At 41.6% G+C, this 17,739-nt stretch overlaps 1 protein-coding gene across 2 annotated transcripts in view; it reads left to right on the top strand.

The window, feature by feature from the left end:
- furina (furin (paired basic amino acid cleaving enzyme) a) overlaps window positions 1–11,134 on the top strand; it is a 186,509-nt gene extending 175,375 nt beyond the window's left edge. For both annotated transcript variants that reach the window (XM_061881428.1, XM_061881429.1), the window contains exons 13-16: window positions 1,130–1,309; window positions 1,388–1,512; window positions 3,790–3,912; window positions 7,816–11,134. In XM_061881428.1, the coding sequence (XP_061737412.1) occupies window positions 1,130–1,309; window positions 1,388–1,512; window positions 3,790–3,912; window positions 7,816–8,423 (1,036 nt within the window). In that variant the 3' untranslated portion in view covers window positions 8,424–11,134. The remainder of the gene's footprint in view (window positions 1–1,129; window positions 1,310–1,387; window positions 1,513–3,789; window positions 3,913–7,815) is intronic.
- The last annotated feature ends 6,605 nt before the right edge of the window (window positions 11,135–17,739 follow it).

The raw sequence follows: 17,739 nt of genomic DNA, 5'->3' as shown, positions 1-17,739 counted from the left end.
GGTTGACGGGAAAATTGCCCCTTAAACCACCAACATTTTACAGAGAAAGATCAAACAAACATGTTACCGTGCAAGATTTGTTTCATGGAGCTGTCAGAAAGATTTTAAGCCTATTGCCCGAACGCTCTGCGTGACAGAAAAAGAAATTGCCCCAAGACATAATTACTGTAGTGTGGCATGAGCTGAACTCTGGCGTTCCTCTAAAACAAAAAGTTGTGCAGTCCATCTTACGAATTCTCAAAAAGATGTATGCACATTATAATAGTGATGTTTTTAATAAATTTATTTAATTTATGGATTTATGTTTGAGAATCACCACAATTTAAATGTGTAGAAAAAAATATTATTGAAACATTGGCTGAAAGATGCAGTGTCATCCTTGATTAGGAACCGTGGTCGTCATGTGTAAGTTTACATTCTAAACTACTATTGTTACATAACAGACGGTCAGTCACGTGAAAAAACAAACATGTAATGACATCTGTGTAAATTGTTGTGCCCTCTACCACTCACAAAACCCAAAGCCATTTCCTGATCCATGGACACCACGTTAAGTCCCCACTCAATGTCCTTCCCCTCCCCTCAAGCTTAACAGTCCCTCAGAAACATGACACGCACCTCGTGGCAGCGTAGCAAGTAAATAGCACTGACAAGAATGAGGTGCAATTGCAGATATTGATTTTTTTTGCTCAGGCAAGGACCCACACCCATTGCAAACCAAGGTCCTGTCGCAATCCACCAGTTGACAATCAGTTTTATATAATTAAACCTGGGAAAGTACTCAAAACAGCATGATTATTAATGTTCACACTGTTTTCATCTATAAAATTGACATAGCTTGATGTCGTAAAAACCTCTTCCAGTGCCCCTATTCACAATTGTCGTGGATGCTTTTAATCTAAGTGCATGTGGAAGAGAGGGTCTAAAACAAGGGTTGCTTTACACGGTCACTACAGGTGGTGAAACGCTAATCCGGTTCTTTGCTACAAACTCTTTGCAGACTATCACACATGGTCAGGACCTAAGTAGCATTCTGATCTCAAGCTTAAGGGAAGCCAGTAATGATTCTGAGGGCATATTAACTACCACACCCATGCCATGATTTGACATATTGCATTGTCATTAACAGGAACATCGGAGGCCGTTTATTAATCAACAAGAGCGTGGACGCCTGCTTGGGGAGGGACACTCATGTCACCTCACTGGAACACGTCCAAGCCCAGCTCACCTTGTCTTACAACCGGAGGGGGAATCTAGCTATTCACCTCATTAGTCCTGCTGGCACGCGCTCCACATTGCTCCACCCCAGGTACTAACTCTGAGCTGCACGCACACACAGACACAATCTGGTCAACACGATCTGTTTACACGTCTGCTCTTCCTGCAGGCCTCATGACTACTCATCGGAGGGTTTTAATGATTGGGCTTTCATGACCACCCATTCCTGGGATGAAAACCCCACAGGGATGTGGACGCTGGAGATTGAGAATGTGGCTGGTGCCAGTGACTATGGTAAAACTCCATTAGCATCACGACTCAACAGCATTTTTGTTTTGTCATTGTAAACCAATGTTGGTGTCCTTTATTATAAACACAGTTAAAGACAGTGTGTGTCGAAGTCAGGAAGTCAAACTTTATTTTAATAGCACATTTAAACAATCTAGGTTGGTCAAAGTGCTGCACAAGCCACATAAAACAATAAGAACTAGCTGAAACAGTACATAAATACAGTAATAAACAATTTTGAATGCAGTGGTACCTTTGATTGATTGATTGAAACTTTTATTAGTAGATTGCACAGTACAGTACAGATTCCTCTATGAGAATGAAGTGTCTTGTGGCTTTAAGTTGCAAGCATAATTTAAGTTACAAGCCCAACCCACTGTCGTCTATCGTATTTGTAACATTGTTGTGTCTTTTGAGCTATACAAACTTAAAATGTTTGTATAGAGAGGGGGGGTTGCCCACATCTGAGGTCCTCTCCAAGGTTTCTCATAGTCAGCATTGTCACTGGCGTCCCACTGCATGTGAATTCTCTCTGCCCACTGGGTGTGAGTTTTCCTTGCCCTTTTGTGGGTTCTTCCGAGGATGTTGTAGTCGTAATGATTTGTGCAGTCCTTTGAGACATTTGTGATTTGGGGCTATATAAATAAACATTGACTGATTGATTGATTGATTTTTGCTTCGTCTACACAAGAAACAAACCATTGATTTATGGGTTGAAGTCATTCTGAATTTAATAAAGCACCATTCCGGACAACTACAATTTTTACCACAGGGCATATATTCATGCACTTGCATTATTTCAAGTATTCAAGTGTAGCTATTCAAATATGTTGATGAAACTAAAAATACAGGACATACACTTTTTTGAACCACATAAGCTCTTAAAACAGGGAATACAACTGTATCCTGTGTTCTCGAGCCCCTGAAGTCTACAGACAGAATGTTGTCTGTCACATGCTTTAGACTCACCACGATACAGAGCCGTTTCTGTAGCTGCTTCCAAACTATGGAACAGCCTTCTTTTTGCACACTTTCAAGCGTTGCTAAAAAAATGTTTTTTTTTTCCTGGAGAGTAAGACAAGAATAAGCAATTTTACAACATTTTAAATACCGTAGTATCTCAATTCAGATGCACATTGCATTCGACGACTGTGCTTGTAACTCAAAACACCCACTATCTGAAATTCTCGAAATGAATTGGAGTTTATTTAATCAGTGTTTGGCCCTTCCAAAACAGCACACTTTCAACATGTAGTATTAGTTTTTAAATTAAAAAATAACTTTTAGATCGTAAATATTGTTTGAAAATCATTACAATAGTATGTACTAAGAACAACTACAGTAGTTTTATGAAGTTATGTAGTAATATTGTTCAGTATTTACCTTGGGGAGCAGAATTCTGTAGGTGTTTCCCATAGACTGTTTCTTTGCCATGTGACAATAAGTATTAGGAAATTGCTGTTTATGTTGCATACGAACATAATTGAGTGGCGGAACAGAGAGGTCAGAGTTGACAACATGCGATATGTATGTCTGTGTACAAAAAGGTAAGGCTCGACCGCCCAGTTTGTTCAGTAAGGACTTGACAGAACAAACTGAAACATGTCAAAAACAGCATCTGCAGTTTCTCTATTTCTATGGATAAATGTTTAAACTGTTGTGTCTGCATCCTGCATACGGAGGCTGCGGCTGTGTGAAGACTGAGAATGTCAATGCGTGTAAGCTGCAAACTCACTTAAATACTTGAAATAATGCGAGTTCATGAATATATGCCTTTTGGTAAAAACTGTAGTTGTAGTAGTTGTCCGCAATGGTGCTTTATTAAATTCAATATTACTTCAACACAGAAATCATTACTTTTAGATGAATCAAGTGAAATAGTGGCTGTGGCATCTATCGATTCATTTAGACATAAAGTATCTGCTTCACTACATTCACAAGATGGTTGGCTGAAATAGATCACAGAAAATGTCAGATCAGCATTCCTTACTCGGGAGACTTTCTGTAAAGTTGAACTCTTCACAATTACCACTCTTGACTTGACTGATTTTTGGACTTACAAATAATCTTATTAGGCACAAAGGGATATCCGACTGTCTTGGAAAAATGCTGCTCTTTTCAATGTGGCATTTTCTGTCACTTTATGGAGAAAATCTAAAAGTCTACTAAAGAAAGATGCGTGAACAAAATCTACCCTTTAAGACTTGAGCCTCTCTGACTGACAGGCCTACTTTTTGCCTGAAAGTTTTTTTTTTTCATTAAATCTTAAATTTTTCTTCTCAGGCACTCTGACCCAGTTCATCCTGGTGCTGTATGGTACCGGCTCCACATCTTCAGGCTCCTCTGATGATTCTCAGCCTGCCAATGGCAGCTGTAAGACTTTGGACCTGAGACAAATATGCCTTGGTAAGTTGCTTTCTTTCCTGTTCCCAGTGCTCACACAAAGACTGTGAGCGTGACAAGTGGTGAGCACAGATAGGTGGGTGGAGAAAATTAAATGTTTTGTGTTTCCTCGGCTTTTCACTTCCTTTTTCAGTAACAATACATTTCTATCACCAGAACCTTTTACAAAAATCACTCCTGCGTTTGTCTGAATTCAATCATCTAGTTCAAGTTCAATAAAGTCTATATTTATGTCTTTTATCGAATCAAAATTCCCTCCACAGAAGAGAGTTCAGTGAAAACCAGCTTCTCAAGTGACACAGCGATAGTCTGGCCCCTACAGGCTGATATGGGTACTAACATGCTGAAAGACCACACTCTCACCTAGGATGTTTTTTATCATCATATTTGCAAATACATCTAATGTACTTCAATAAATACATGTACACGTTTTATGCTGCAAGTTTCCATTTATTAATGGTGACTGCTATTGACAGTTTAACAATTTCAACACAAAATTTAAACTAGTTCTTCACGGATAAACTCCATAATGGCTGGTTTGTTTATGTTTGAGAAAGTCAATGATGATTGGTTGGCATAGGACAGGGGTCGGCAACCCGCATGCGGCTCTGCATGCGGCTCTTTGATCACTGATGTGGCTCAGCTGCTAAATTGCCGACCCCAACGATTATTCCGGGAGTTTTCCGGATTTTAGTGCCTCTCTCAGAAATCACACGGGGATAACATTCTCCAATTTTCACCTGGACTTCAATACTGAGGGTGTGCAGTGATGGCATTGCCTTTAAACTCCTCTACAACATGTCGTCGCGCCCGCCTTTACATCACACGATCTGCGTGTCGACTGGTCACATTAAATATGCAGCCTCTGTTAATACACGAAAGTAACTGCAACGCATACTTACTCAACTGCCATACAGGTTACACTGAGGGTTGTAATATAATCAACTTTAACACTCTTACTAATATGAGCCACACTGAACCCACACCAAACAAGAATGACAAACACATTTTGGGAGAACATCGGCACTGTAACACAACATAAACACAAAAAACAAATACCCAGAATCCCATGCATCCCTACTCTTCCGGGCTACATTATACACCCCCGCTAGCACCAAACCCCGCCCCCCCAACCCCGCCCACTTCAACCTATGCATGAAGTGTTTGTCATTCTTGTTTGGTGTCGGTTCACAGTGTGGCGCATATTAGTAAGAGTGCTAAAATTGTTTATATCACAACCCTCAGTGTAACCTGTATGGCTGTTGAACAAGTATGCCTTGAAATCGTTGGCGTGTGTCTGCAGAAGCCTCATACGACATGTGACTAGGCTGGCAAGCTGATTGAATGTGTTGTAGAGGGCGCCACAGGCAGCACCTTCATAGGATGCTCTTATTATTGTTAATCTAGGGAAATACTGCAAATATTCGCGAGAATAGTTGATCTGACATTCGGTAGTCTCTTGGAATATTCGGGAGGGTTGACAAGTGTGATGCTGTCAAGCGGCATTCATATAAAACTTGCGGGCCCCACCATCATTAAATTTTCATATTAAGGTGCGGGCCGCGTGTCTGAGACCCCTGGTTTATACATAGCACAAAAAATGTATGCAGTGTTATTTCATTTTAAATTTCAAAAGAGTTTTGTGGCTCCCATTATTTTCTTTATTTTGTGAAACTGGTCAAAATGGCTCTTTGAGTGGTAAAGGTTGCCGACCCCTGGCATAGGATAATGCACAATTGGCTAAGGTTTGGGCAAAACATTACTGCAGGCCAATCAGAAGCAAGATAGGACAGGTCATTACGCTTTTTAAAACCAGGAAGCGAAATCAAACACATTGCCCGCGGCGGTGGAAGAAACCAAATGAGGCGAGGGTCTAATTGACTTCTTCCAGACTACATCAATAAGCCAATTACTATCACTTTTGTTTAAATAACATTATTTTTAACATCTTATAAAGGTTCTGTTTTATTGTGGCTAACTCAACAATGCACAGCTGTGTGAGCAAACCAATCAGGGAAGAGGAAGTCATTGGGAACGTGTCATTACCGATTACCCCATGCTGCTTCGTTAACACTGGTATGAAAGTTACTTAGGCTTCCAGTCCATCCATCCATCCATTTTCTACCGCTTATTCCCTTTCGGGGTCGCGGGGGGCGCTGGCGCCTATCTCAGCTACAATCGGGCGGAAGGCGGGGTACACCCTAGACAAGTTCCAGTCCTGGCACAAAAATATATTAACTTTTATTTATTTCTGTGCATGTAAATATGGAGTTTGTTAATGTCTGTTTTGTGAGACAAACGTTTTGCACTTTTTTTGGCCAGGTTATTGTCATTTTGCCACTATAGTTTTTGTTGAAACCAGAATTATTCTCTGCTGAAAAGTACACATTCTAATAGAGAGTATATATTTTGGTGTTTGTTTATCATTATTATTATTATTATTGTTATTTTTCAAGTGCCTTTAAATTAATTTGTTTCGGGTGTCTTCCCCGCTATTTTGTACAGGGAATTGCTACTTTGCAAGTTAAAATAAATGTTAAAAAGCCAGACAGAGTGCATGTCACCACTTTGTTTATTGTAATAAACATTTAAACTGAGCATTTATTCACTGCATTATTGTGTGGTGGAAAGTTGTACATTAAGTTGAGATATATACAGTATTTAGCAATGATGTTGCAAGCTACTTTTGCCGTGTAGCTTGCTTCAATTCTGTAGAGATAGCTTCACTTGCAGCTTAGCTATATTTAATCGAGAGTAACCAGTAGCTTTGCTTATTGCATTTTCCATGCAGCTGGCCCATCGCTGGTGGCAGACCACCACATATACAGTGGGGCAAAAAAGTATTTAGTCAGCCACTGATTGTGCAAGTTCTCCCACTTAAAATGATGATAGAGGTCTGTAATTTTCATCATAGTTACACTTCAACTGTGAGAGACAGAATGTGAAAAAAAATCCAGGAATTCACATTGTAGGAATTTTAAAGAATTGATTTGTAAATTATGGTGGAAAATAAGTATTTAGTCAACCATTCAAAGCTCTCACTGATGGAAGGACGTTTTGGCTCAAAATCTCACGATACATGGCCCCATTCATTCTTTCCTTAACACGGATCAATCGTCCTGTCCCCTTAGCAGAAAAACAGCCCCAAAGCATGATGTTTCCACCCCCATGCTTCACAGTAGGTGTGGTGTTCTTGCGATGCAACTCAGTATTCTTCTTCCTCCAAACACGACAAGTTGAGTTTATACCAAAATGGATACATGGATGATACAGCAGAGGATTGGGAGAATGTCATGTGGTCAGATGAAACCAAAATGGAACTTTTTGGTATAAACTCAACTCGTGTTTGGAGGAAGAAGAATACTGAGTTGCATCCCAAGAACACCACACCTACTGTGAAGCATGGAGGTGGAAACATCATGCTTTGGGGTTGTTTTTCTGCTAAGGGGACAGGACGATTGATCCGTGTTAAGGAAAGAATGAATGGGGCCATGTATCGTGAGATTTTGAGCCAAAACCTCCTTCCATCAGGGAGAGCTTTGAATGGTTGACCAAATACTTATTTTCCACCATAATTTACAAATAAATTCTTTAAAATTCCTACAATGTGAATTCCTGGATTTTTCTTTCACATTCTGTCTCTCACAGTTGAAGTGTACCTATGACAAAAATTACAGACCTTCATCATCATTTTAAGTGGGAGAACTTGCACAATCGGTGGCTGACTAAATACTTTTTTGCCCCACTGTAAATGAATGTATGGGACACACTGCATTTGTACGGTCACAAGTGGTATATTTAGGAATGCCAAAGGGACTGAACCTTTATTGGACAACTGACTAAATTGTATTTAAATTGGAGTTTGCTGTTGAGTTGACTTTCTGTACCTGCCTGCGTGTCTTTCAGAGTGCAATGCCGGCTACTACCTCTTCCAGCAAGGCTGCGTGAAAGGATGTCCGTCTGGTTTTGCTGTGGGCTCCCATCCCCTCAACTACACCGTGGGCAACAATATTTCACCGGCCTCCGTCCCAGCCTGCCTGCCATGCCCGCAACCCTGCCAGACGTGCAGCAGCCTCAGCCCAGAGGCTTGCTTGTCCTGCCCACCTCACAAATCCCTCAATCCCATCTCCGGCACCTGCGAACACGTCACCCAGTACATGCGCGAGTCCCCCGACAGCTTCATGGTGGGCCAGGGGGACGCCGGTTCTCAACCCCAGCTCAGCTCCAGTCTGCCCATGACCGTCGCCATTCTCAGCTGCATGGCCATCATTGCCACTTTCGCCGGCATCTTCCTCCTACTGCAGCTGCGCTCCGGGGCCTTAATCAAGCTTCCCTCGCTGGAAGCCGGCAGCGGTCTCGGAGGCACGTTCAGCCTGGGCGGCAACAGGGTGGTTTCATACCGTGGTCTTCCAACGGTGTGGGGGGATGACGGGCTCAACACGGACTCGGACAACGAAGAGTTTGATGTCCAAAACGAGAGGACTGCCTTTATCAAAACACAAAGTGCTCTTTAATGCCTCCCTTTCCTCCCACATTCTTTCTTCCTGCTTTTTGAAATCCTCTTCACCAATCGTTGGATGATTCAGGGCTGTGGCAGCTTTGCTTTCCTGTTATTTTCTGGTTTAAGCGCTAATCCGGACTCTTCAGCTGTTTAGTTTAGTGGGTTCTCATCTGATTCTTTATCCAATCTCACTCCTGGAGTCCGGGCTGGAAGTCGCTACCCCCCATCGGGCCTCCGGGTGGCCGCAGCATTCACACTTGGGTGTATTTCCATTAAACCATCTGTCCTCCTCCTTTTTCTGTACCGTCATCGTCTCCTGCTCCTTCACAAAACAGAACGTTAATTTACTTTTCCTACTTTTTGCTTTTCCCCATTAGTGTCCATGCAGTAGCCAGGCGAGATTGTTGGCGTGGTGCCAGTGTCCGTGTCAGAGTCCACGTGAGTGTGTTAAATCGGCCGTACAACAGTGACTGGAGTCCTTTACAAACAAGATTTTGACACATTTTGTTTGAAAAAAAATATATCCAGTGCATTCTGTAGATGTGATCTTTAACAGCTCCTGACAGATCTCTGCACTGCAATCGGCAAATATAAAAGCCTGACTCGTTCTAACCCTGCAGCTATGACATGTAAAAAACTGTCTAATAGTAAAAGTGCACCCCATCAACCCTGCAGCACCATAGCAGCTATTTTACTTGTGATTGATCTGCTAAGTGAGCAGACAAATGACCAATACATCAATTCTGTCCCCTGGCCAGGACTTGTTTGCACACCAAGTACACATGCTTCAAATTAGCAACGACATCTTGCTAATGTGTATGTCAGTGTGAGATGTATCAGTAAAAGATAAATATTTATATGCCCCTCTAAGGTGACATTTTCTCCTCCGTCTCATATTCTTTCAAGCTTGAGTTAAAAGCCCCACACCTCATCAACATGGCTGCACTACAGTATCTCCATCAAACCTAAACTAAAGTGGATCTCTTCGCTATACGTCGCTGTTTTCTGGCTGATGCTGCAGCAACTGAGGTGCTTTTTTTTTTTGTAGTCCTACCTGACGGGAAGGTTGTTTTTAAACTTTGTGCTGCCTCTCATGATAGAATTCCTTTGTAGCAAAGTTAAACCCATTGATCTCTTTTCATTTGCTTCACTGAATTTCCCCGTTTTCTGTTTGGCGCTGCTGAGAGAGGTCGGTTGTCGTCATTGCGGTGAGGTGCATACAAAACCACAGCTGCTCATTCTTTTTATCTACCTCTCGTTACACATTAACACATGCTCAAACTGAAGAATATTCTGGAACATTCACGCTGGGGTTTTGCGGGACTAATTGAAAAGCGAGAAGCGGTCGCAATTCCACAAAAATGCTGTGTCCTCAAGCTGTCATTTATCACCTTTTACTCTCAATCCTTTTAGAGCCTGTATTTCGAAATGAAACGGATCAAGTGATGGACGTTTAAGTGTCAAACCAAGATTGCTAGTTGGTGCTGTTTGTACTGCCCTCCTACTTTGATTCTCTTGAGGTTTACACCTTTTTTTTGTTCTGACAATCAATTTTCTTGTATAGAGCGCAAGACAGGCACACAAGATAAATCCTTTAAACCGAGAACCCTTTCCTACAATTGTGCTATTGCCCAGGTAATTTGTTCCTAATGTGGCTGTAGAGGACTGATTGTGAATCTATATTAGTGCCTACTGACAAGGATGCTGCTTTAAGTAGGATACTTATTTAAAGAAACTATACAGCCTCAAATAAAACAATCTGATTGACTTTCTGAAGCTTCTAAAAGCATAATAATGGAGCACTAAAATTGCTTCCAACAGAACTACACCCTGGGACCATTTTGTCACTACTGCAGATAACTTCAGTGGAGTGTATGCAGCAAGATGTGCAATGTTTGGAGTAGTGTATGTGCTTTCCCAGCTTTAGAACTTCCTAAAGTATCGAGCGCTTCCAACGCACAAGGAGCTGCCAACTCTCAAAACGGAGAATGTAATGCAAGTCAAAAATATTCTCTCTGTGCCTGCAAGGTTCTGTTATTAATACCAACAAAAATGGTAACGCTGGAATATTTGGCTAATTGTGCATTTGTCTGTGCATTTTGAGAAGAAATGTCCATAGGCGTATGTATTTTTTTTTTATTTAAACCGATTAAGCAGCCTTTGGGTCTCGTATGGTGGGGCCGATATGAAGTTAATAAGAGCAATATTTTTGCCACAACCAAAGACAATCATTTTGTCTGTTTTGTCTTAAGATGTTTTGCTTCCCACCTTCTCATTTTAATTGTGTGTGAGTGCGCGCGTGTGTGGTTGGTCATCATGTGTCATCACCATGACGACACCCTGTATTGTTGAGCTGCTGTGACAGGGGGAGCTAAAGAATGTATCCCATCTCCTTTAAGGGCTGAATTGGATCCGTGCTTGTTCAATAAACATTAAATTGTGTTTTGGGGACGGGGGGTGGGGGGAAGCAGCCTCGGATGACCCCCTGCGGTGGGGGGTCTGTGACTGCACACAGTACCTTATACATGTGTGACCATTGAAAACTGGACACTGACTTGGCTGACCTGGGACAAAACTCTAAAATAAGGCCTATTTTTGTACTATATGAATGGTGCAGTGTAATTTTCTTGTAATTTAAAGATTTTTTGCTCTTGTTTTCTTCTTTTTATTTAATTGATGTCAATTATAGATTCTACTAAAAATAAAGATCTATGCAAATTTGAAGGGGTTTCACGTTATTTCACCTCACTTGAATACATTCGCATATTGCCAGTGGTCTACAAACTAACAAGGTATAAAACATATTAAAAAAGGAACAATATGTGAAATGTTTAGAGTTTCATCTGCATAATTCACCTGTATCGCTTCCAGTGATATTTAATGTATTGCTGGTGTGATGAAGCCTATGACTTCACACCAAGCATGTCATAAATCAGTGTCTTTGCACCCTGACCATTTTTTTCCCGCTTCAATCAATCAAAGATTATTTATAAAACCGTAAATCACGAGTGTATCAAAGGGCTGCATGCCACAACGACATCCTCCGCTCAGATCCCACATAAGGGCAAGAAAAAACTCAAACCAATGGGAATACAATGAGAAATTTTGGAGCGGTTCCCCCCACCTCCATGGCGACTTGTGCAATGGACGTCGAGTGGATCTAGCATAATAGTGTGAGAGTCCAGTCCATAGTGGATCTAGCATAATAGTGTGAGAGTCCAGTCCATAGTGGGGCCAGCAGGAGATCGTCTTGAGTGGAGACAGGTCAGCAGCACAGAGACGTCCCCAACTGATGCACAGATGAGTGGTCCACTCCGGGACCCAACTTTGAACAGCTAGCGCGTCATCTGTGGTCACCTAAATGTGCACCCCTCTCCACGAAGGAGAGGGGGGCAGAGCAGAAAAGAGATGGCAGATCAACTGGTCTGAAAGGGGGGTTTATTTAAAGACAAGAGTATAGAAATGAGTTTTAAGATGGGACTCAGATGCTTCTTGCTTAGCAAAGAAGAGAAAAAGTTCTGTCCACATATTTTTACATGCAACCCAGCTCGGATGTGCGCTTACCCAAAAAAAAATGTTTAGTATTGGTCTGAAGTTTGCAGCATTGCATCATACTGTATATATTCTGCCTCTCATGGAGCGAAATAACGTTCCCAAAGTATGCTGTTACAAACTGCACTCCTGAGTACAGTTCTGCACTGCTGCAAACTACTATTACAATAATACATCATCATAAAGCTAGCATCCCTTTTTCAGTGAAGTAGCCCCTCAGTGGATTTTTTTTTTAAAGAGAAAAAAAAAGGGGTTGGGCAATCTGATTTATTAATCCCGGGAGGGGACGCGTATAAAATAACTATATTGTAAAATGAACAAAGACACAAATACTTTGAATAAAGCTTTGGGCACATAATTTTGGGGATTACAAAGATCTGTGATTATAAGCAATTTAATTTGTATTTTTTTTTATCTCCAGTGACATTGTTTGACAAGCGGTGCTCTAACACTAAACACTCCAATAATCAAGAATCGTTTGGGGGGAAAAAAACTCATCCTGATTCCAGACTGTGATCCAGATCACCCCCAAAATTGAATCAGTTCATTCAAAGTCATTTCTGACATTTCCTGAAAGTTAAATCCAAATTTGCCCATAACGTATTGGGTTTGTTGCCAACTAACAAACAAACCCCAGCACGTAACCTCCTGGGCAGAGGTAATTACAATATAAATGAAATGGTTACATCCGTCTGTTCTGTTCATCTGTTTCTTCTTAGAGGACACAATTGGCTTGAAGAGGGCAAAGTTTGAAGGATTTATGCGTGTTTACTTTTTTTCCCTTTTTATCATCTTGTGTGAAACATTTTTTTTTTTGCTATTTGACTCAAAGCTCAATTGATTTAGATGCATGTTTTGGAATACCAAGAATAGAAGATAAACACAATATTATTTTATTTTAGTGCAAATTGCCAAAGGAAATGACTGTCAGCTATCCATCCATCCATCTTCTTCCGCTTCCGTCGGGTCGCGGGGGCAGCAGCCTAAGCAGGGAAGCCCAGACTTCCCTCTCCCCAGCCACTTTGTCTAGCTCCTCCCGGGGGATCCCGAGCCGTTCCCAGGCCAGCCGGGAGACATAGTCTTTCCAACATGTCCTGGGTCTTCCCCGTGGCCTCCTACCGGTTGGACGTGCCCTAAACACCTCCCTAGGAACGCGTTCGGGTGGCATCCTGACCAGATGCCCGAACCACCTCATCTGGCTCCTCTCGATGTGGAGGAGCAGCGGCTTTACTTTGAGCTCCTCTCGGATGGCATAGCTTCTCACCTTATCTCTAAGGGAGAGCCCCGCCACACGGCGGAAGAAACTCATTTCGGCCGCTTGTACCCGTGATCTTATCCTTTCGGTCATGACCCAAAGCTCACGACCATAGGTGAGGATGGGAACGTAGATCGACCGGTAAATTGAGAGCTTTGCCTTCCGGCTCAGCTCCTTCTTCACCACAACGGATCGGTACAACGTCCGCATTACTGAAGATGCCGCACTGATCCGCCTGTCGATCTCACGATCCACTCTTCCCCCACTCCTAAACAAGACTCCTAGGTACTTGAACTCCTCCACTTGGGGCAGGGTCTCCTCCCCAACCCGGAAATGGCACTCCACCCTTTTCCGGGAGAGAACCATGGACTCGGACTTGGAGGTGCTGATTCTCATTGCGGGCGCTTCACACTCGGGTGCGAACCAATCCAGTGAGAGCTGAAGATCTCGGCCGGATGAAGCCATCAGGACCACATCATCTGCAAAAAGCAGACACCTAATCCTGCGGTCACCAAACCGAAACCCCTCAACGCCTTGACTGCGCCTCGAAATTCGGTCCATAAAAGTTATGAACAGAATCAGTGACAAAGGACAGCCTTGGCGGAGTCCAACCCTCACTGGAAATGTGTCCGACTTACTGCTGGCAATGCGGACCAAGCTCTGGCACTGATCGTACAGGGAGCGGACCGCCACAATAAGACAGTCCGATACCCCATACTTTCTGAGCACTCCTCACAGGACTTCCCGAGGGACACGGTCGAATGCCTTCTCCAAGTCCACAAAGCACATGTAGACTGGTTGGGCAAACTCCCATGCACCCTGTCGGCTGTTTACAACTTAATTATTTTGCTGGCGTCAACAGCAATCGAATATTCCTTTATCTGCTCCACTCTATGATTGTACACTAACCACTACACCAGTGGTTCGTAAAACTTTGTTTTTTATACCAAGCACCTCAGAAAACCCTGGGCTCTCCAAGTGCTGCCATAATGACCAACACTAAAATACAGTAGCGTAGTAGGCCCAAGTATTCAATAAAACAAGGCAAAGGTTTTATTTAACAAGTGTATTTAATATTTTTGTCCACTGTGACATTACACAGCGTTTAACACTGTTTGAATATTGAATTAAGATATTATTTGTCGTACCCTAAGGGTTCGGTCCTTGGCCCTGCACTCTTCAGCATCTAAATGCTGCCGCTAGGTGACATCATACGCAAATATGGTGTTAGCTTTCACTGTTATGCTGATGACACCCAACTCTACATGCCCCTAAAGCTGACCAACACGCCGGATTGTAGTCAGCTGGAGGCTTGTCTTAATGAAATTAAACAATGGATGTCCGCTAACTTTTTGCAACTCAACGCCAAAAAAACGGAAATGCTGACTATCGGTCCTGCTAGACACCGACCTCTATTTAATGATATAACTTTAACATTTAACAACCAAACAATTAAACAAGGCGACTCGGTAAAGAATCTGGGTATTATCTTCGACCCAACTCTCTCCTTTGAGTCACACATTAAAAGCGTTACTAAAACGGCCTTCTTTCATCTCCGTAATATCGCTAAAATTCGCTCCATTTTGTCCACTAACGACGCTGAGATCATTATCCATGCGTTTGTTACATCTCGTCTCGATTACTGTAACGTATTATTTTCGGGTCTCCCCATGTCTAGCATTAAAAGATTACAGTTGGTACAAAATGCGGCTGCTAGACTTTTGACAAGAACAAGAAAGTTTGATCACATTTCGCCTGTACTGGCTCACCTGCACTGGCTTCCTGTGCACTTAAGATGTGACTTTAAGGTTTTACTACTTACGTATAAAATACTACACGGTCTAGCTCCAGCCTATTATACCGACTGTATTTTGTTATATGTCCCGGCAAGAAATCTGCGTTCAAAGGGCTCCGGCTTATTAGTGATTCCCAGAGCCCAAAAAAAGTCTGCAGGCTATAGAGTGTTTTTCGTTCGGGCTCCAGTACTCTGGAATGCCCTCCTAGTAACAGTTCGAGATGCCACCTTAGTAGAAGCATTTAAGTCTCACCTTAAAACTCACCTGTATACTCTAGCCTTTAAATAGACTCCCTTTTTAGACCAGTTGATCCGCCGTTTCTTTTCTTTTTCTCCTCTGTCCCACTCTCCCTTGTGGAAGGGGTCTGGTCCGGTCGCCATGGATAAAGTACTGGTTGTCCAGAGTCCGGAAGCAGGATGGACCGGTTCGTCCAGAGTCGGGACCCAGGAATAAGTCTTCAAGTAACAATATTCAAATACTAACATTGCTGGGTAAGACAGACTTTGGTTTTATTCTGAATCAAGTGAAATAAATTGGTGGTTTTAGCTGATATAAAGACCTTTAGGTGTTTTTATATGTTAAGTATTTGGCAGACTCTTTTATCCAAAGCAACATACATGAAAAATACATATAAAACAATCACTATAAACATGATCATTTACGGGAAGAATGTAATAGAAAATATCAATACAAAGTGTCAAGACAGAAGAAACTCTCTGCTGTTGCAGCAACAGAGATACAGTCTATTGGTCCGTAAGATATATAGATATCTACTATATTCATACATTGTTTACGTAGGATATACGCCTGTATATATAACCTAATCATATTGTTTCTTTGATTTAAAAATAGCTGACAGTTTTTTTCCCCCTTCTCTGGGATTATATTCCCAGTTTTGATCTTGGACGTCTGGTCACTTATAGCATATCAGAATAATCTATTACTGTTAAGCAAACTATGAACCCGCCAAAACATGTGTCCTTTATCATAGTTACATGTATGACAAAAAAGCGCGTGAAAATCAGTGGTATTCAGTGAGATAAAATGCGCTGACGGTTCATTGCTCCTGCCAAATGAATTGCACTGAGTGGAGTGGATCACCACTCCAAGATGGCGGCTGCACGTCTCGTCTAGTCAGCGGCAGTAGGCAGTAGCGCTCCAAGCAGCGTCTACTTATAAGATGTCTATGGCAGTGGTTCTCAACCTTTTTCAGTGATGTACCCCCTGTGAACATTTTTTTAATTCAAGGACCCACTAATCTGAGCAAAGCATTTTTGGTTGAAAAAAAGAGATAAATTAGTAAAATACAGCACTATGTCACCAGTTTATGATTTATTAAAATGTATAACAGTGCAAAATATTGCTCATTTGTAGTGGTCTTTCTTGAACTATTTGGAAAAAAATATATAAAATAACAAAAAATGTGTTGAAAAATAAACAAGTGATTCAATTATAAATAAAGATTTCTACACATAGAAGTAATCACCAACTTAAAGTGCCCTCTTTGGGGATTGTAATAGAGATCCATCTGGATTAATGAAATTAATTCTAAACATTTCTTCACAAAAAAATACATCTTTAACATCAATATTTATGGAACGTGACCACAAAAAAATCTAGCTGTCAACACTGAATATTGCATTGTTGCATTTCTTTTCACAGTTTATGAACTTACATTCATATTTTGTTAAAGTATTATTCAATAAATATATTTATAAAGGATTTTTGAATTGTTGCTATTTTTATAGTATTTTTTTTTTTTAAATCTCACGTACCCTTTGGCATACCTTCAAGTACCCCCAGGGGTACGCGTACCCCCATTTGAGAACCACTGGTCTATAGTTCTAACATTAGCAGTGAGTTTACAGCCTCACTCGTTTAACTACACAGCAAATAAAAGTTGCGTTACTCAGCCAATAAACGTTATCTTAAATTCAAAACTTACCCTTTGTGCAACTCCAAATGTCGAACAAAGTTGGAAGTTGTTGCGTCTCCGTCTGTAATCTTCAAACCGCATGTTTTGCATACGGCAATTTGTTTTTTGTTGACACAGACGTAGTTTTAATAACCGAACAAAACTATTTTTTGCAACATTTTTCCTCACTGGCACGTTGTTTGAGAGCTCTTCTTCTTTAGTTTTCCTGCAATTTGGATGAATGCTGTGTGACAAGCTAACGTGGATGTAATTTAATTAGCTGTTGTGCTGACAGGCAGCACACACGCTGACACAAACACACACGCTGACACACACGCGTACACAAGGGAAGATACGGAGCGCTCCTGAATAACTTTTTAATCGTCGGGTTTTGGGTAAAGTTGCAAGTCGTGTCAAGTGAAAAGGCTCAAGTCTTTTTACATTTTGTCAAGTCCAGTCTAAAGTCATCAAATTCATGACTCGAGTCATGTGCCAGCAACTTGAGGGTTGCAGGTTCAATTCCCGCTTCCGCCATTCTAGTCACTGCCGTTGTGTCCTTGGGCAAGGCACTTTACCCACCTGCTCCCAGTGCCACCCACACTGGTTTAAATGTAACTTAGATAGTGGGTTTCACTATGTAAAGCGCTTTGAGTCACTAGAGAAAAGCGCTATATAAATATAATTCACTTCACTTCACTTATTATGCAGCTCATTTTTATTTGACACTTAAAATGTCTCCGACAATCTTGCACTATCTGTTTTGGAAATGACATGAACGTTTGTGCCATTGCTTAATAACTGTTTAAGAAAT

This window comes from Nerophis ophidion, linkage group LG02, assembly GCF_033978795.1.
Source record: "Nerophis ophidion isolate RoL-2023_Sa linkage group LG02, RoL_Noph_v1.0, whole genome shotgun sequence".
NCBI classification, from domain to species: Eukaryota; Metazoa; Chordata; class Actinopteri; order Syngnathiformes; family Syngnathidae; genus Nerophis; species Nerophis ophidion.
This window is presented reverse-complemented; position numbering and strand designations above follow the sequence as displayed.